General features: G+C 36.1%; 1 protein-coding gene across 7 annotated transcripts in view; it reads left to right on the forward strand.

The window, feature by feature from the left end:
* Positions 1–21,494, forward strand: part of ZFAND6 (zinc finger AN1-type containing 6) — a 96,176-nt gene that overhangs the window by 65,252 nt on the left and 9,430 nt on the right. For 6 of the 7 annotated variants that reach the window (XM_069098681.1, XM_069098679.1, XM_069098678.1 and 3 more), the window contains 4 exons: positions 3,867–4,000; positions 13,448–13,618; positions 15,293–15,404; positions 16,819–16,919. In XM_069098681.1, coding sequence (XP_068954782.1) covers positions 13,465–13,618; positions 15,293–15,404; positions 16,819–16,919 — 367 coding nt within the window. In that variant the 5' untranslated portion in view covers positions 3,867–4,000; positions 13,448–13,464. The remainder of the gene's footprint in view (positions 1–3,866; positions 4,001–13,447; positions 13,619–15,292; positions 15,405–16,818; positions 16,920–21,494) is intronic. The other variant, XM_069098682.1, reaches the window with a different exon arrangement.

Here is a 21,494-nt window from a genome sequence, read left to right on the forward strand (position 1 = left end):
TTTTGTCTTTGTCTTTTCCCAGTCGATTGATAACCATTTAGGAATTCTGTATATACTAACTACTGTACTGGGAATACAAATATAAAAAATGTAAGCGCCACTTGAAGAGTTTATATTCTGTAGGGACAAATAATATGTACATGTATAATTAAGTACAGAATCAGTGTAAGATAAGGAGAAAAGGCACTGAAACTTTTTAATTGGGGTGGGCAGGAGCTTGGCATATCACAAATGGTTCAAGGAGATGGTATTCCTTGAGCTGAATCTTGAAACCTGGGGTTCAAAGCACCATTCCAGGCCAAAGGGACAGCCTGGAAAGACATAGAAATTGGAGATGATGGAGAGTCTTGTGTGAAGAACACGAAGGCCATTTCGGTGTGCTATAGAGTACTGGAATGGAAGTACTGCATAAACAGGCTGGAAAGGTAGGTTTTGTCTGATTTTGAAGGATTTTAAATATTAAACAGAAGAGTTTGTATTGGAGAGGGAGCCTCTGGAGTCAGAGTAGAGGAGTGATATTGTCTGACCTATGTTTCAGAAAAAATCATTTTTGTAGCTATGAAAGATGAATTAGAGAAGAAAGAGATCTATGAATGAAGGCAGGGAATGAAGAAGTAAGATATTGTAAGAAGGCAGTGGAGAGGTGTTGCTAGAGTTGTGGAGGTAGAAACTGTCTAAGATTCTGCTGCTGAACGAATATGGAAAGGGGGGAGGGAATGAGGAGTCAGAGAAAATGCTGTGAGGTTTAAAACCTGAGTAACTGAAAGGATGGTGGTATCATTGACAGAAATAATTAAGAAGATGGGTGGATTTGGGGAGTTGGGCAGGTAGAATAAATTTCATTTGGGCCATGTTTAGTTTGAGTTGATGATATAGGCCATTCAGTTTTAAAAGTCTAATAGGCAGTTTGTACTTCAGGACTGGGTCTTAGGAGAGAGACTTAGGATAGAACTGGATATATAGATCTGGAAGCCTTCTGGCTATATGAATCATCATTAACACCTTGGGACCTGATGAAGTCACCAAGAGAAAAGAGAAGAACTACAACATAGTATTGGGGTATACCCATCCTGTTCATTAAACGTAAAACACCACTAAACTTTTGGTATACTGTTTGATAGGAAAAGAAGTGGTGATAGGAAAAGGAGTTTTAAGGAGGAGGGTGGGGAGGGGGATAATTGCCACAAACAAAACAAACTTCTGATCTCAAAGAAGGCATTAAATGGAAAAGGGTGGGCAGGAAAAGTGGTGGCTAAAAGAGAGCTAGAATCTAAGGGGAAATGAGTTGGGAAATGGCTGAACAATTTCTGTGAATGCAGTGGAATATAACTTTGCTTTTTTTATTTTATTTTATTTTATTTTGCTTTTTGGAGGGCAATTGGGGTTAAGTGACTTGCCCAGGGTCACATGGCTAATTTTTGTGTTAAGTGTCTGAGGCCGCATTTGAACTCAAGTTTTTTACTCCGGGGCCGGTGCTCTATTCACTGCGCCACCTAGCCACCCTATTACTTTGCTGTTAAGAAACAGTGAAAGACATGCATGACTTTAGAGAACCTTGAGCAGTATTAAACTGATGCATGAGCTGTATGAGAACAATGTATACAAAAACAAAGTATTGTCAAGGAAAACAACTTTCAAGCTTTTAAAGCTTTTCAGTCTGTGTAGTGATGACCAAGTCTCCAGAAGACTCAGAATTAATTTTGTTATCCACTTCCTGACAGAAAAATTATGGATTCCAGGTGCAGAAAGAGATGTGTGGCTTTCTTTTGCTTCACTGTGGCTATTTGTTACAATGTGTTTTTTTCTTTCAGTTTTTAATTGGATAGAGAGGGTAATTGTCATGTTGCCTAAAAAAAAAAAAGGAGCACCATTGAACCATTTTCAGAAAAGCACAGAAGAAAATAGAAGGAAATTCAGAAGGAAGCACAACTAGTATAGTTTGGAAAGTAATGTGTAGTTTTGTACTTTTTGAAAAGTACATAGTTTAAAATGGAGATTCACAGTTTCATATAATACACTTGTGTTCTGATGTATATGTGCAAATGATCTTTTTGGTTTTTAATTTAAAAACTTTTCATTTATATTTAATCCTGGAGGTAATGGAGAAATCCTATGAATTCTTCTATAGAGGGTAAGATAAGACAGATTTATGCCTCAGGAAAAGCAGTTGAGAAGCTGTGTGGAGGATGAATTGGAGTAGGGAAAGACGTAAGGAGGCAGGTAGGTTAATTGGGAAGTCTGTTGCAGTAGTTTAGGTGAGAGGTATTGAAGGTGGCCTGAATTAGTTATTGAGTGAGATAGGAGGATGTATACTAGAGACGTTGTGACAATGAAACAACAAAATCCAACAAATTAATTGATTAGGAGAGTGGAAGTTTGAGGATGACACAGGGTTATACACCTCAGTGACCAGAAGGATGATAGTACCCTTGATAGTAATAGGGAAATTTGGAAAGGGGGAAAGGGACGATTTCTGGGAAAAGATTTATATTTTGGATTTGCTGAGTCTGAGAAGCCTACCAGAATACAGTTGGAAATGCCTGAGAGGAAGTTGTATCAGGGAATTATCTGTGTAGAAATGGTTTTGGAATTCATGGGCACCTATGAGAGAGAAAAGGGGATATGGGCCCCAATACAGAGCCTTGGAACATAACATAGTTATTGGTTGAAGGTGTACTCAAAGAGATGGAGAAGCAGCAGTCAGATTAGGTAGGAGAACCAGGAAATACAGTCCTGAAAAAATAGAGGAGACAGTATTAAGTGGTGGAGAAGGTAGTCTGTAGTGTCAAATGTTACAGACAGGTCAAAAAGGTCATTAGATTTGGTGGCTAAGAAATCATTGGTAACTTTGTAAAGAAAACCGCCTTTATTTTTATAAGTTGAACTAATGCTTTCCTATATTCCTTGCTGTTAGAAGAAATTGACTTTGTTGTTAAACTGCTAGGCATAATCAATAATCAGCAAGTATTTTGTAATGGCTTTATAAATGCTTGCTAATTGATTACTTCCATTTGGCACCCTATGTGTAAAAGGTACCAGGTAATCAAGCCATTTATCTTTTTTTAGATGATGCAATGTCTGTAGAGTCTTTTCTGGTCTTATTCTTTTGTATAATAAATAAATTCCTATGTTGTTGTTTAGTCATTTTTCAATTGTGCCTGTCTTTTCATGACCCCATTTGGGGTTTTCTTGGCAAAGATACTGGAGTGGTTTGCCATTTCCTTCTCTAGCTCATTTTATAAGAGAAGGAAACTGTGGCAAACAAGGTGAAGTGATTTGCCTAGGGTCACTCAACTGGTAAGTGTCTGAGACCAGATTTGAACTTAGGAGGATGAATCTCCCTGACTTCAGGCCCAGCACTTTTCTACTTTGCCACCTAGCTGCCCATACTATTCCTATGTAGGCCTGCTTAAAATATCAAATCAAGCAAGAAATAATACTTAGGTGCATTCAGCTTGGATATTTAGAAATCCCACAACTAATAGGTCATATGTTTTGAGTTTTTCCCATTTTACTTGATAGATTGCATTGGGCCATGTGAGAATATGTGAGAATGTGTCCCTTCTCCAGTATAGTCTTTCTTTGTACACTGCTCAGCAATAGCCAGCTCCTGTGTCTTTACATGTAGAATATGGTATCAAGTATGCTGCTGTGGCCTTTGGGGTCTTTACAACAAACTATTTTATAGCAAGGTGGGGGAGGGAAAAGGCAGGTATTTTCTTAGTTACTAAAATGAGATTTAATGTTATCATATACTTTGTATGTGGGATTTGGGGAATGAGTTGATTATCATTGAGTAAGGGGGGAAAAATTGATACATGATTCTTCTACCCACATCAGCCAGATGTAAACCTTTTGTCTTTCAGCCCAAGCTGCAGAGGGAAAGACAGCCTGACATAGGGAGGTGGGGACAGCTACACAGAGAGAGAACTGCAAAACATCTTCAGTACAGTAGCAAGCCTGTACTTCAAATCCAAAATCCCTATACTTTTTCACCAGAGTGAGTAACATCTTTCCCTCCTTTATCAAAGCAAAGTACTTTTGTATATCATTGCAGTATTTCTTAGCTAATTCTGTTATAGGCTTTCCTTTCTTTGACATCCACAGATAATTTCTTGCCCTCTGGACCATCCTACTTTTTCACATAATACATCTGTCTCTGTGTCTATCTCTGACTCTCCCTCTCCCTCACCCTCTCTCCCCAACTCCTCTCTGTCTCTGTATGTGTCTCTCTCTCTGTCTCTCTCTCTCTCTCTGCACCTGCATCTGTCTCTCTTTCTTCCTCTCTCTCCCCACCGACCCATGTGAAAGTTTAATATAAAATGGGGTTGTTGGCAAACACTTATGGTTATTTTCTTTTAAAAGACATTATTGCTCTGCTCTCTTCTGGCTTCAAGAAGCTACTGCACATAACTATTAGTAAATTGTCAAATAAGTCACTACTCAATTAATTTATCAGAAAAAAAGTGAATCATACACATAATAAACAATGTGATAATAGTCTTCAATTTAAAGTAACTTCTAAAATCTACTACCAGTTTTCCCTTGTTCTCTGGAAGCTGGAAGATCACAATATAGAAAAGTCAGTTTGGATACCAGGTTGAAAAGAAGAGATCTGTTTTACTGCAAGGTATTCTAGTCTTATTATTAAGACAGTTTCCCATCCTATTCTCTCCAGGAAAAAGACAAGTAGTAGTAATGCAATCTGCATTCTTAATTGCTTGCCAAACAGTCAGTAATCCTCCTACTTAGATATCTACCTGTAAAATTGAATTCTTAAGATATGAACAGAAGATGTGTTCATTTTCTTTGTGACTAATTTGTCTAAAGAGGAAAGGCTTTTCTTATAAATAAGATGAAAACTTAATCAAATATGACATTAGCACTAATCTCATTTTTCATTCAGTGAATATTAATGGAATACTTAAGATGGACAAGCATGGTGGGAATTTCTTTGTTGGGGAATACAAAGGGAGTAAGTCTTGTTCTCAAGTATCTTATAATCTAATTGGAATAATAAAACCTATACACTTTTCTTTAGCAAACATTAAGCACCTTTGTGGAAGGTATTCTGTAATCTGCTAAGGAAATAGAATTATAGATGAGAAAGATCCTTGCCTTCAAGGAGATTTTACTTTAATAGGAACATACAGAAGTTAAATAACCAGGGCGGCCAGGTCGCACAGCGAGTAAGAGCACCGGCTCCAGTGTTGAGAAGACCTGGAGATCGAATCCCGGGCTCAGACACTTAGCACCCACCCAGAAACACCTGGCCGTGTAACCTTGAGCAAGTTACTTAACCCCAATTGCTTAGGGGCAGCCAGGTGGCTCAGCGAGTAAGAGCACCGGCTCCAGTGTCAGGATGACCTGGATCAAATCTGGGCTCAGATACTCAGCACCACACCCAGAAATAACTGGCCGTGTAACCTTGAGCAAGTTACTTAACCCCAATTGCTTAATAAAAAAAAAAAAAGTTAAATAACCATGCAAGGTACATCATAAAGTACCACACATGAGTGGTGTAGAGCCTCTTAAACTGTGAGTCTCAACCCACAGTTTTAGTAGTTGTGAAGGGGTCAAGAGTGGAAGAAAGTTTAAGAAACCCTGTTAGACAATTTTTTTTCACATGGAGCTATGATTTCATTTATGAAATACCCTTCAATGATGCAGATCACAACTCATCCATACCTGCTCATCCTAACTTTTGTCTATGTTTTACTGTAAATTCACCACTGGGGGGTAGGGGCAGGGTATCTTTCTTGCTTCCCCCTGATACTACAAAAATGCTAGTGTGTACAACCGTGACTACTGGGATTCAGGATGGAGATTACCAGAGTGTGCTTATGCAGTCAGGCAATGCTTCCTGAAGGAAGGTCAGTGATGTGTATTTTAACTGTATACTTGAAAAAAGAAAGGATCTAAAGAATCTGAGCAGAAGCTTATGTTAAGGAATGAGGATTTGGGTGTTCAGATAACAGTAATAAAACCAACCTAATTGTTGAAATGTTTGCATTTGGTGAATAAGGGGGGGGGGGTTAAAATTGGATACATGGATTGATGTTAAATTAAAGAGTTTTGATTGCTAGACTAAGGTTTAAACGTTATATTGATACTCTCTTGGCAAGTTTTTGAGCAAGGGAATAACATGATAATGGGTGTTTTGGAAATTTCATCTGTTTAAGTAAGATGTATAGAATGGATTTAAGCAAGGTGAATCTGAAGACGGGAAAACCAGTGATGGCATCAGTTGATAGCGTGTTAGAATATGGTAATAATAATAGTGGACATAGGTGAAGATAATGCCGAGGAACAATTACTAGAAATTGGAGATGGCAAAGAGAACTAGCTATAGTTCAAAGGTCATGGCATATGGCCGCAGGAAGAGGGTTTGAATCCTAGCTCTGCTATTTACTTCCTGTGTGACTTTGAGTGTGACACTTAATCTCGTTGGGCCTTAGTTTTCTCCTATGTAAAAAGAGGAAGTTTAACCATTAAGGAGACCTCCAAAGTCCCTTCAAGCTCTGTATTTGTGATACTAAATTATAAATTTAAAAGCATTTTTTGTAAAGACATTTGAAGTTTCCTTTTCATATCATCCTAAATCATAGTTGGAATGAGCTAATTAATCGTAATAAGTCAAGAAATAAAAAAGTTCGATTAGCAACAAATTTAACAAGCATTTTCTTCAGAGTTCTAAATTCTTTAAAGCTATAAAATAACTTTAGCAGAATAAGTACAAAAATTTTAAAGTCTTTTAATGTGGAGTTTGGAAAGAAGAATATATTTTAAAATCAACAAGAATAATGATTACTTAGGGGCAGCCAGGTGGCTCAGTGAGTAAGAGCACTGCCCCCAGAGTCGGGATGACCTGGGATCGAATCCAGGCTCTGATACTTAGCACCACACCCAGAAATAACTGGCCATGTAACCTTGAGCAAGTTACTTAACCCCAATTGCTCTTTTAAAAAAAAAAAGAATAATGATTACTGAATCATATCCCTTCATCTTATGGCTGGGCAAATTAAGGCCCAGAGATGTTAAGGGACTTAGCCATGTTCCTACAGATAGTAGCAAAATGAGACCTGTGTCTTTGTTCTCTTGATTTCTAGTCTCCCATTCTGATGAGTCATTCATTGATTTTTTTTTTCCTCCTCATTATCTCTCATTGTTCCTTTTCTTACCTTTTTTTCTTGAATTTTGTAGCTATAAATACTAGGGAGAGGAATTGGACTTGAGGTTTCATTTATACAAGAAACTTCTAGATGATGAAAATTCCTTATTTAATAAGTGGACACCTCTGCATTTTTGCCTAGAGCAGTGATGGTATCAAATTCATAGAAATGGATACTGACTTAGAAAGCCACATATTAATATCATCTGTATTTCATTGCATTTTAAAATATTTTGTTAAACATTTCTCAGTTGTATTTTAATCTGGTTTGGGTCCCACTCAGAAGTGTTGTGGACTGCATGTGACTACAGCTGCATGGACGGCAGCTACAGGACTTAGAAGTTCAGTGTCTTGGCCAGCATTGCACTGCCAGATTGTTCAGGCAGAATCCTGAATCTTGAGGATCTAAAACCATCTCTCTGTCTACTTCACCACCCTACCTCTTCTTAAATATAATAGAAGAACAATTAAAGACTTAAGTTTTCTTCATATTCACTTTAACCTAACTTCCTCCTCGGAAATGCCAGTCTAAGTTTCTTTGATATAATTAGCCATCCACCAAATGGTTAATAGCATGGGAAATATGTTCCTTCCCTTCCTCCTTACACTTACTACCTTATCCCTTCACCAAGCTAGCCTGGTTTATGCTTAAGTCTTGTAAACATTCAAACCATACAAGGTACTGATCTCCTTATAATTTGCATCCTTGAGACTTATTTGTCTGCTTATTAATCTGTATAATTTTCCCCCCTACTTTGTCATTTCAACCCCCCCCCAAAAAAAAAAACGCTTAAAAAAGTGCTTTTAACTTACCAAATTACAGAATTAAAGCCCTCCTTCCCTTCACTTGGAATGAAAGAAAAAACTCTGAGGCAGGCAATATCAGTGGGCCACATCTCAGACTCTGGTGAGAAGGCTAAGACCTTTCCCCTTATAGAATTTACCTTTCTCCAGACTTTTGAAAGTAAAGGAAAGAGTTCAGCCATGAGAAGAAAAGGCTGAGATTGAGGCCTTTTGAACAATGTCCCTAATTCTGCTTTTGTACCTGTAGCCTAGTTAAGAGGTTGCTGTTTACCACATGGTCAACAGTCTGGAACCAGTTACAAAATGTCCACACATGTTTCAAAGTCTCTACAAGGTACTTCTATTGCAAGTCATCATGACTTTCCTGGAAGCAGACCTCCCCTACTTTCTTCCATATGAGGAATTGTCTGAGAGATTATCTACTCTGTGCAGATGTTAGGCCCCCATTACCTTGATAAATAGAATCAGACCCGATTAGAGCCTTTTGAGTAAAAAATGCAGATTTGAGAAATCAGTCAAATAAAGACCATAGCCCAAAATGGAAGGAGCATATTAGATCTAGATTCGTAAAGGATATTCACATCCAATTAAAGTAATTAAGATAAAGAATGTTGGGGTGGCTAGATGGCACAGTGAGTAGAGCACTGGCCCTGGAGTCAAGAGGACCTGAGTTCAAATCCGGCCTCAGACACTTAACACAAAAAACCTAGCCGTGTGATCTTGGGCAAGTCACTTAACCCCAGACTGCCCTCCAAAAAGCAAAAAAAAAAAAGAATCTTATTGAAGGCACACATTATTTGGAAATTATTATCAAGGGAGAGTAAGTAGTTTACATCAAAAGTGGGTGGTTGAAAATGGATAGAAGTAAGGAGAAAATCATTCCTAAAACAAAAAAAAAATTGACATTGTTCAGATAGAGTGAACATAGCAAAAGATGAATTCGAGGAGTTTATGGAGAAGAAGAAAACAAAATAATAAGGTATGCTGCAATTTCAATAAAGAGCTTGTAAATTTAAGGAGGGCAATGGAGATTTTGTATTGGTAGATGAGTCCTTTTATGCTTTTGAGTTTGAGGCAAATATTTAGTAACTTGAGAGTCAGTTTAGCAGTACTTGGAAAAAAAAAATTTTTTTTAAGTACTGCCTATACTTAATTTCCCCAGAATTTCCATTCTTCAACTTCTTTCATTTCCTGTTTAACAAAATTCTGTCATAGAAATCTTGTATTTTTAGTGTCAAACATGTTTTACCTTCTACAAATCTGTCATAGTTAAAAATATAAAATTTGTTATATGAAACTATATAGTCATAATTTTTATTTTTGGCATAGTACAGTTAAGTCTGTCAATCAGCTAACATTTATTAAACACCTACTATATGCCAGATACTTTGCTGAGTGCTAGGAATACAAAGAAAAGTGAAAGACAGTCCTTACTTGCCTGGAGCCTACAGTCTACAGTCTCACAGATAACATACGAAAAAGAACGTACAAACAAATGTATGCAAGAAATTTGAAATAACCAACAGAGAAGGCAATAAATTTAAGGAGGATCTAGAAAGGCTTCCTGTAGAAGGTATGGTTTTAACTAAGACTCTAAGGAGGCCATAGATGAATATTTGAGTATAGAATACAGCTAGTAAAAATGCCTGAAGTTAGGAAATGGAGTGCCTTGGTTGAGAAAACATCAAGGAGGATAGGGTCACTGGATCTCAGAATGTATGAAGAAATGTAAGAAGTAAGAAGACTAAAGAGAGCCAGGGCAGAAGGAATGTTAGGAGGACTTTCAACACCAAACTGAGAATGTTAAATTTGAACCTGTAGGGGAGTCACTGGAGTTTATTAAGCCAGAGGATGATGTGGTCAGACCTGTACTTTGACAGCTCAGTGTAGACTGGAATGGGGTGTACTTGTGTACACACACTTGTGGTGTACTGATGGAGGTGTTTATACCAGGATGATGACAATGCTGGAGGAGAGAAGGGTACTCATGTGAAGATGCTGAGAAGGTACAATCAATAGACCTTGCAACAGATTGGATATGAAGATAAGAGAGTAGTTGAGGGTGGTACCTTTAATTGTAATAGAGAAGTTAGGATGCAAGGAAACACTGAAGGAGGAAGAGATAGGAGATAATGAGTTCAGATGTGGACATGTGGAGTTTAAGGTGTCTGCAAGAGGGGCAGCCAAATGGTGCAGTGGATAGAGCCACAAGCCCTGGAGTCGAGAGGAAGGACCTGAGTTCAAATGTGGTTTCAAATGCTTACTAACTATGTGACCCTGCTGATTGCCTCCAAAAAAATGTCTACAAGACAAGTTCATGATGTCCAGTATGCACTTGGAGATACAAGACTGTATGTCAAGCGGAGAGTATTCTGGTTAAGGTGACTTGAATCATCAGAGGGGATAATTGAATACATGGATGCTGATAAGATCACCAAGTGAAGAAGTAGAGAGGGAGAAGAGAAGAATGTGGAGGACAGAGCCTTTTTTCAAAACTCATAGTTAATGGGTATGACTTGAAGATCTATCAAAGCAGACTGAGGAATGGTCAGATACATAAGAGGATAACCAAGTGAACATAGGGTCATGAAAACTAGAAAAGGGGTGATGAACAATGGCAAAGCCAGTAAAGAGGTTGAAAAGGGTGAGGACTGAGAAGATACTACTGAATTTGGCAATTAAGTGGCCATTGGTAATATTGGAGAGAGTAGTTTCAGTTGAAAGATGAGATTGAAATTATTGTAGAGAGTTAAGAGGAATGGAAGTAGATGGAGCTGTTGTCGATAGCTTTCTTCAGGAGTTTAGTAGAAAAAGGAGGAAAGAGATGGGATTACTTATAATTTGCTAGGGTAGATGAATCAGTTAGGGTTTTTTTGAGCATGAAGGCGGCAAGGGCATATTTGTAGGCAACAGTAGAGAGTAGTGATGATGGTAGGGGCAGTTTCTGGAGAAAATGGAATAGAATGGCATCACTTTTGCAAGTAGAAGAGTTTGCCTTGGCAAGGAGAGAGGATCACCTCAGTATGTGAGTTGGGTCTGAAGGAGATAGATAGTAGCAGTAGGCATCTGAGTGATGTGAGATAAGGAAGACGAGAGAAAATCCCAGCAATTGGCTCATTTTTTTTTTTTCCAGTAAAATATGAGGAAAGGCCCCTCAGCTGACAGGATGGGAGAAGGGGAAACCATGGAAGGCTAGAAGACGGATGAAAGGATTTGGAAGAACTACTGTGGTAGTGGGATAGAGTTAATTGGGACCCTGAGGGTGGTATGTAAAAGAATTGACTTGCAGCATTGAGAGCCCAGGTTAGGTTATATAACATACGTTTGTAGTGGACCTGGTCAACACCATTTCATCATTTTCAGCAGCATATAGTAATGGATCATATAATTTCAAATTTATTAAAAGTATTTTAAAGTAAATTTGATTTTTGTTACAAGTGGAAATACAAGCTGCTAAACTTTAAGGGAACCAGTGTTAATTAGTCAACAAAGCTTTTTTCATTGAACATTAATTATGTGGTAGGCACTATACTGAACACTGAGGATGCTAAGAAAAAGCAAAAACTCATATTAGAAAGTATTATAATAATAAAACAAGGTTATTTTATTTTAAAATTTTTATGTCACCTACAAAGTTCAGCAAATACAGTACTAAGAGGAACTAGAGGAGGGGAGGGGAAAGGGAAAAATCATAAACCAACTTATTTAATTGAATAAAATTATTGCCATGTAAAACTTCATTGACTTATTATTATTTTCTGGGATTTCACTCTTGAGTAGTTTTTGCTTCTTCCAGTACTTTACTTTCATCTATTGGATATGAGAATTGAGTGTTTGTCTGGATTGAGACAGATTTCCCTGGCCTTTTATAGTGAAAGTACTTCTAAATAGAAACCTATTTCTTTCATATGACGCATAAAATATAGGATATGAACCAGTTAAAAAGCTGTGTTAAACAAAGATGTACTTTAATGAATTTCTAGCCTATCACATGAACCATCTGTATTTTGCAGCAGTTGATAATACCTTTCCACTTCAAGTCTTGTATGTTGCTTATATTTTAATCCAGTGAACTGTAGTGAGGATGCTACTATTAATATATTTTTTCCTTTGATTTTGGACTCAGAAGACTTGAAGCAGTAGACTGTAGGTAATTATCTACGAAAAATCTTCCTAATGCATAACTTTGGATTTTGTGGGGATTTTTTTGTTTTTCTTTTTAAAAAAAAAAAAATCAGTTATGCCCAGAAAATTAAGTGTTACTGTAGAAATAACTGCAAGAAATTTTCTTGGATAATCTTCATAGAACATAGGCAGTTTGGATGATGATGGCATTAGAACTTGATGGTTTCTGTGCCTTCAGGCTGGGAGGCTGACCCAGAAAATAACCAGAAGACAATTAACTTCCATCTAGAGTTTGCCTATATTACAAAGCTTCTCTCTGCCTTACCTGGGTCTTCCAGTATACACTATACAGGTCCTCTGGGCATTTTGACCATTTACAGTTTGCATGATTGTTCAAAGTCACTGATTCAGAATTTCAGAGAAACATGAATTACTTCCCTCATAGCTGCTAATATGATGTAGGATTTATGTGACATTTTGGATCCTAGCAAGGATCAGGACCCATTATCTCACTATTATTCCTAAGTGTTTTACCTTAGTGATCTAGAAGTCAAGCCTGAGAGGTGATCTGAATTGATATAAGGAGTTTCTTTACCTGGTAGTTACTTAACACTATGCCAGTAAAATTACAGGTCTCACACCTATTCCTAGCCTAAAGTATAGATAATTATATATGAACATTTTCCCATTTGTTCCAAAGATTTTTTGTAATTTTGAGTTTTTCAAAATTAACTTTTCTCCCTCATATCTTAGTTTTTACTTTAGCACTGATTTTTTTCTAACCATAACCATCCATGTAGGAATTTTTGCAAGCATGGAGAAGAAATTGCATTATTATTTTTTGTCACAAGTCAGGCATGTTAGCTATTTGTTTATGGGAGAAAAATGACACAACACAGGGCTTTTTCCCTTCTCCCTATGATTAATGATAACTCTCAGCTAAATGAATTATCATTCTACTTTAGCGTCATTTGTCTGGAGAAGACCTGGTGTCTGTCTACCCTGGTGGTTTAAAAAGTTTCATTGTAATCTAGGAGAATCCAAACAGAACTGGTTTGCTCTAAGTTTCCCACAGTTCTCTGGAACTTAAGAGCCTAAGGTTTATGGTTAAGGACAAACGTTTTCCAAAATATCTTGATTCCTGAGCCACTATAGTTCTGCTCTGACTCCATGTTTGGTGCAACATAAGAATGTGTTAATTTTTATCTTTTTTGAAAAAAAAAATTACAATTTTGTCACTTAATGTGCTTTTAGAGAAGTAAGATTTATTTATTTATTTTGTATGATCCAAAACTAATTTGGAGAAGACTTTGGAGTATTATCTGAATGCTCGACTATAATTTTCAGGTGCACAGAAGAGGAACATGGCTCAAGAAACTAACCATAGCCAAGTGCCTATGCTTTGTTCCACTGGCTGTGGATTTTATGGAAACCCTCGTACAAATGGCATGTGTTCAGTATGCTATAAAGAACATCTTCAAAGACAGAATAGTAGTAATGGTAGAATTAGTCCACCTGGTAAGTAGTTCTTATGAGTATTATACCTATTTTAAGTAATGTGTGTAAACTAGAGTCTTTACTTATTTACTACTACACACACTACAGACATTCCTATACACATATGAACATGTATTTCCTTTAATAACTCTTCACTCTGGATAATTATAGAATATATTACAAATTTTTGTGCAGACTTTTGAAAGTATTATTTAATCTGTAAAGTGTAGGGGGTGGGCATGGAGGAGTAAGAGATTTTCCAGTGGGGAAAGTTTTCATCTCCAGCTCATGGGAGTTTCTGTCTTTATAAGTAGAATGTTGGAGACGTGTGTTGGGGAAAGGAACATCTCCAAGTGGATGACTGGTAAAAGTCTTAAAAAACAAATAAATTTATGTGCCTTTTAGTGAAGAGTATGGATTATCTTTTATAGCATCTAACTTATATGTTTTATATTGTGTTTCATATTCTAAATCAAAATCTAGAGTCAAATTAATTAAAATGGCTCTGATTTTTCTTTAGGCTAAGATCAAATTTTATATATATTCTTACTTCAGTTTCCTAAGAAGCTCTAAATTAAGTGAATAAGCTAGGGCTTGTGATAGAATTGTCACCTCAAAATTAAATGCATGTTTTGCCAAAGATGATAGAATATTTTTATATTTCCATTTTGATATTTCCAAAAGTGTCCTTATGATACTTAAACAGATATTAGTTTCAAATAACTTATAATTGTGATAAGAAATATCTCTGATATTTTGCATCCGTAGCTTAAAGCAAATCATTTACACATGTATGTGTGTATATGTATATACACACACAAACACACAAGATCTCAATAAAAGTAAGTTACTTAACCTTTGCCTTGGAGGCAGCAAAATGGTTCACTGGATAGAATACTGAGAGTCAGGAGTCAGGAAGATCTGAGTTCAAATATGGCCTCAAGCACTCACTAGCAGTGTGACCCTGAGCAATACACTCTCTGTTTGCCTTAATGCACTGGAGAAGCAAATGGCAAACCACTCTAGTATCTTTGCCAAAAAAAAACCCATACGGAGTCACAAAAAGTTGGACACACAGCTGAACAGCAACAGCACTATAATATAAACAAGTAGGCCTTTTTTCTTGCTTTAACTCTTGTATTTATTATATATGTAAGAACTAATGATTGGAAGAGATCTTAGAGTGGAATGACACGTAAGTTCATTAGAAAAAAAATTGCTAAAGGACTTAAATAGGCATTAGATATTGATATTAGAAATGGTAATGTCAGTACACATTTAATGTGTTCATCACATTTATGAAATACCTGGAAGTATAACTTACTGGACCGACAACAGCATTTAATTCTAACCTCAAACTATCATGGTATATTTGACTATAGACCATTTTTTGAGTTATTTAATGACCACAGATGTGTGGACTTACACCAGGGAGATGTTTGTGAATTAAATAAAAATAAAATTGGTGAATTTTTCTTCCTAATTTATCATTCTAGCCTTAAAACTATTACTTCACTTAAAATAGTTCAGTGGAGATCTGTTGAGGGAATATGTGTATGGTAATAAGTATCTCTAAATTAAGTAGTAAAACAATCTTTAATATTTAGTGGAAAATTAACCTTGATTTTACTGATTATATACTCATGGATTTACCAAGGTATATAAACTTTCATGTGAAATGTTGTATTTTTATAGCAACTTCTGTCAGTAGTCTGTCTGAATCATTACCAGTTCAGTGCACAGAAGGCAATGTCCCAGAAGCTCAATCAACATTAGACTCCACATCTTCCCCATCTATGCAGCCAAGGTAAGGTCTCTTCAAGTCTCAATTAAAAATAAAGTATAGTACCTGTGTTTGACGCATTTGCTTCTTGAGGACTTGTGTATGAAAAATGATTTTTGTATGAAAAAGTGAGTTTCATTCTGGTTGTTTCTGTCCAGGTAGCTGTAACTTCTGTTGTCCTCATTTTTTATAAAAAATAATTTTATTTCTAAGTCTTTGTTTTTCCTCTGGCAATTTCTTTATTTCTTGTATTACTGAATTATAGCTGGTCATGGTTTCAAGTATTAATTTATTGATAAATTGCTCTTGTGTTTTCTCTGTCCCAAGTTCATGTATGTGATCAGAATTGATGATTTACTTTCTTCCTACCTGTGAGTACTAGAACTTAGTTTACAAAGAAAGAAACTGATAGTCACAGATCTTCATAGGATCATAAATCTGGAAGTGAGAAGATCTCAGAAGCCATGTAGTTCCACTCTCTCATTTTACAAATAATGAGACTGAGGTACTAGTAGATCCTATGACTTTTTAAAAGTTACACATGTGACTTATAGTCATAACCATGATTGACAGCCTGCTTTCTTGAATCCAAATCAAACATATTTTCCAGTGTTAAGAGATTGTTTGTTTCTAAAGAGTATAAGTTTGTTTCAAATTGTCTTTTAAAACTTAGTGCCATGCATTGAGTTGAAGATTAAATAAATTTAGTAAACCTTCATTCATGTCTACATTAGCATATTTTTAACTTTAAATTTTCCATCAGCTTAGAGACTTAAAAATAAATTTTATTGCGTTGTTCTTACTCCACAGTTGATATATTTTGCCAAAACTGGTTTCCTACTTTTCTAGGTGCATAAGATCATAATTGAATAGAGACATCAACTTGGTTTTCCAGATGAGGAAACTGAGGCACAAAGAGGTTAAATGATTTGCCCAGGATCATAGTTAGTAAATGTCTGAGACAAAATTTGAACTTGGGTCCTCCTTACTCTTAAGTCCCAACACTTTTTCCACTGTGCTACCTCATCATTTGTGGCTGTTTATATTGTATGGTTTTCTGGCTGATTATTTTGTAATGACAGGGTGTTGTAATATATCACAAATTTACTGTAGTGTTTCTTATGCATACCATTCATATCCCCTTTATATAGTACCTGAAGCATGTTCCAGATGTGCCTACTGTACCTTCTGATGGAAATAATTGCTTAATGGGTCATTTGACCTTTACTTATGAAATTTTCTAACGGAAGTACTTAGTTTCAGAAATATTAATTTTCTAATACCATTTAGATGTGTTAAAAATTATTCTTTTTATTGCTTCTATATGTTGTAATAATCTACTGCAATTTCCTGTATTGTCACCTGATTATCTAAAAGCACTAAATAATTGAAACTCAAACTTGGACTTTTTATTTAAAGATTTGTCCTTCTCTTTTAGCCCTGTATCAAATCAGTCACTTTTATCAGACTCTGTAGCATCTACCCAAGTGGAAAGCACATCTGTGGACAAAGCAGTACCTGAAACAGACGATCTGCAAGGTAAGTGACTGAGCAGGCACACAGACATGTCCCTTCTTGAGGCCCTTTTGTATTTAATGCCTTCCTGGGGCCCCTGAGCATATTGCATCACTAAATAAATGTGGTAAACTGACTACACGATTAAAAAAAGCTTTCCTCTTTAAGGGTGCTTCAAATAGTACAGTACTATGTAAAGTATTTGTTTCTATAGAGAGAGAAAATCAAAGATGACCAAAATTGACTGGCATTTGCTTAGTTTTATAACTTATAAGTGACAGGACTTTGGTTTGGTTTGCATAGACCAGGGGTTTGAGCAGAATCATTAGTTAGTTTTGAAGCTTTGCGTAATTATCCTTAAAACCAGCTGCCCCTGTCACATCCCTTTCTCCAGAGTTTGGGATTCCTTTTGGAGAGGGGAGCACATCTGGTAACTATAATTTTCTTTCCCCACCAGTGATATGCAGTGTCAGTAACTCTGGTCAGCCTTTTGCATATTCAGCACACTCACAACATTATTCATGACTTAATGAAAATTCATTTTTATAAAGATTTGTTCATGATCAGTGTGGAGGATAGATTTAGATGGGAAGAGTCATAGTGGCTATTGGCTATTGCAATAAGCCAGTTGAATTAAAGTAATGAGAATGGAGAGGAAGGTAGAGAAATTTTAAAGGATAAATTATTAGACCATATTTACTGAGTATAAAAGAACAGAATATGAAGTAAAGATGTCTTCAGATCATCTTTAGACCTTAGAAGAGACTCTTGATGCTATTATTAGGCAGGGACAGACCTTGTTTCAGAATAAGGATGATGAATTTTGTCTTAAATGTGGGGAGTTTGACATCCAAGTAGAAAATTTTAATATATAATTGGACTAAGAGGTTGAGAATGAGAGATCAGGATTAAACATATAGATTTGAAAGTCATTATCATAGAGAGATTGGTAGTTTAAGGAAAAAAAATGTATAATTAATCCAGTGAGGCAGTTTGGATACAGAAAGGATTGAACTTGGAAACTCTACTATAGCTAAACAGATTAAAGAGGAACTAGCAAAGAAAATGGGAAACAATGGAATTTATGATTTATGTTGGTTTTGATCCTGGAAATAATGTCATCCAACTCCACCATTTTAAAAATGAGGAAATTGAGGACCAGTCTGAAGTAAAGTGACAAGATTTAAAGGTTGACTGGTGACATTAGGCATAGCCTAATATCTCTGAAAAACTTAAACCAAAATTTAAACCAGGGTCCTACCCATTGAAACAGTTGGAGAGAAGACCCACACATGAGAAGTTTAGATAGGAATAGCCTGAACATATGTAGAAAAAAGCCAGAATAGCATGATATCTTAGAAGTGAGAGGATGAAGATGCTTAGCACTGTTATGCAAACAGAGTTGTTAAGGAGAATGAAAACGGAGAAAAGACCATTGAAACCAGCAATAAAGGGGCCTATTGATGAACTACAAAAATATGGTCTTAGTGGAGGGAATGAGTTAGGTTGCTAGGGTTGTGAAGGGAATGGGTATAGGCAATAGATTTGTGTATCTAATCAGAAAGTGTAATTTAAAGGAAGGAGAAAAATCTCTGAACTAGCATATTTAAATTTTTTTCATACTATATTTAATGGAACTGATAAAATAGAGGAATATATTTCTCAGCTAATCTTTTTCCCTCCACAGTCTACCTAGAACTAATTATATACATCCAGAAAAGAAGTTCAGATTACCACCTAAATAAAAATGGGATGAGGTTCTGAAATGAGCTGTTAGGTATGGGCTGCTATACCTCATAGATGGCTCCTTCTTTCCTGTCCAATGAAATTGTTTTGGGGTTGTCAGCCCTGACTGTAAATACTTGATTATTATGTTTGTTATTATTAAAGGTCTGGCTCATTTAAGGAAAAACATCAAAGGGAAAACTTTGCAGTCTCCTCTTTAGCTGGTTCACTAGCCCTGTTAATCTGAGGGATGGTATTTAATGATGGTGGAGGGCTGAGCTTTGTGTTAATTTTCACTCTTTCTTTGTCTACCTGGGAGTCCTAAGCAACAGGAGCAGGGAGGGAAGTAGGAAAATTTTCTTTAACAAATTGAACTCTGTCCTCAAGAGGAAGTTTCTTCTGGGTCCGTGTGCTTGCTCCCTTCTTTATACTGTCATTCCACATGAAATAATGATAAAATGTTTAAGGGTTCTAATAATAGTGTTATGTAAATACCCTTGTTTAATAATTATCATTTCCATGCTTCATCATATTCATTGATACTTTAGTTTCTTCTACTTATATCCAAAGACACCTTAAGATGAGCCTAGATATAATAATTCTATATAACCTTCTGACAGTGCCAAAGGAAAGAACAAATTGCCTGTGAAAACTGTTGAACCTAAATGATAGTGATACTGAAATAGCAAATTAGTAAAATAATTTTTTTAAATGTATAAGTACTCCACTCAAGTTAAGTTTGTACTCTTGACCTCATGAGGGATTCCAGTGTTTAACATTTTGTACTGGTAACTTTTTAATTAGAGATCTAAAAAACAGACTTGATTTCATTGTTCAGAATCCTAAACAGACATGTCAAGCAGATATTAACGAAACTTTTTATAAGTATGCTTGAATTATCCAAAATTTATCAACACTGATTTTTAGTGTACTTTTAACTTCACCCATCCCTTTAGTTTTAAATTAGTGTGGTCTTTGTTGAAGTAACACCCCATTCCCATGTCTAATTGCTTAATAAATGGCTTTTAGTAAAAAATTAGAATTTATACAATTTTCTGTTTTCACAGTAGCATTTAATTTCCCTAATACAATGGTGTTTAACATGTGATTCTCTAATAGACATGGTCCATGCCAGCTGCTTGTTTGCAGTCAGATGAAGTTCAGCTTCTACTGATGCCACTTTGCTGTTGCTGTGCTGCTTCTTTGAAACTAAGGACTGAAAGGAAGGGGAAAGCCAGCGTTCAGACTTTCATCTTGGCCTGATGTCCTATTTTGTTCCTTACTTTGCTTTTCTCCTCCTTAAGTGACCACAGAAAAGGCATTTAATAGGAATATATGCCATTTATAAAACTGCGTGTTATTTTCTGCATTTCTCATAGTCTTAATTATTAGTGGGATAAAAGGAGGCATTTGGCTATAAGTTTCATACCATCACAGGAAAATTACGCTATCATGGGAGTTAGTGTTAGGTCCCTTGGTAAAACTTAAGTCAGTAATATTTCAGAGCTTATTTTGTACAGAGCATTGTAATAGGTGCCTTGGAAAAACGTAAAATGAGTTAAGGTGTTCCAAGCTTATAGTAATAGATTATCATAAATATGAACCACTTTGTATATCAGTTAGTGTAGCTATTGTGTAGTAGGTGTAGTCCCTGCCCACAAGGGCTTTGTAATCTTAATTAGCCATAAAAGCATATGTTTGCAAAAGACATACAAAGACAAGAAAATGAATATAATGCTTATGCTGGCACTTGGAGGAAGGTAAATCAAGGAAAAAGGAGGCTTCATGCAACTCAATCTTTCAGTAAGTTTTTGAAGGTAAAATGAATGTGTTCCCAGCAAGAATGAAAGGTGGAGAGATTGCAAAGTGATAGAAATGGACAGATAAACAGAAGACTACAAGGAGCTTTGCGGGCTACAGCAGAATCCATGGTGAGGAGAAAGGAAAATAATATTACTTGGCATCAGGAAAGTAATTTGGTCAGAAGACTGGCATTGGTAAGATAGGAAATTTTCACAGAAAAGAGATAGGTGAGATTTGATGAAGACCTAAATAGGGAGGCAAAAAGTTAAGGGGATATTCTGATGTGTGCTTAATTAAAAAGAAAATCCCTTGTTCTGCACATATAACATTTCTAAAGGAATATTTTATGTAAAATACAATTGCTTTAAAATGTATAGAGAAGAGTCACCAAAAGTTGATTCATTTATATCTGTTGTGATTTATGGTTTCCTTCACCCTTCAGTTTTGGTTTTTCTATCTGTGTATTTCCTGGACCAATAGTATTTTCATCTTAATGATTAGAAAGTGCTAAAAAAAAAAATGCAAATCAGATGAGGTTTCTCCATTTATAAAGAATGTTTTTACTTTGGAGACAGGGGCTTTTTTTTTTTTTTTTGGAGGGGGTAAGGCAGGGCAATTGATGTTAAGTGACTTGCTCACGTTTACATGGCTAGTGTTGTGTCTGAAGCCATATTTGAACTCAAGTCCTCCTGACTCCAGGGCTGGTGCTCTATTCACTATGCCACCTAGCCACCCTCCTTTAATTTCTTAAAGACTGCTTTACTTTAGAAACTGAGAAGGAATGACAGTTTAAGGAAGAAAAAGAGTTCAGTTTTCAACATGTTGAAGTTCAGTTATCAGTGAAACACCTAAGTAAACGTTTTTTAATACAACTGAAATTTGGGACTGCAAAGGATAAAAGCCAAGACTTTAAGGATAAAGATACAGATGTCTGTATAGGCAATTAATGCTGGCTTAACACATGCAAAATGTTTGATATGGTAACTTATAACATAGTATTGTATGCAAATATGATTGTATGATAAAGGGGAAAGACACTTGTATAACAAATATGTTGTATGTCAGCTCTCT

The sequence above is a fragment of the Petaurus breviceps genome, unplaced genomic scaffold (genome assembly GCF_028583685.1).
Source record: "Petaurus breviceps papuanus isolate PSGF00001 unplaced genomic scaffold, PetGlider_PUasm1.0 37, whole genome shotgun sequence".
NCBI lineage: Eukaryota > Metazoa > Chordata > Mammalia > Diprotodontia > Petauridae > Petaurus > Petaurus breviceps.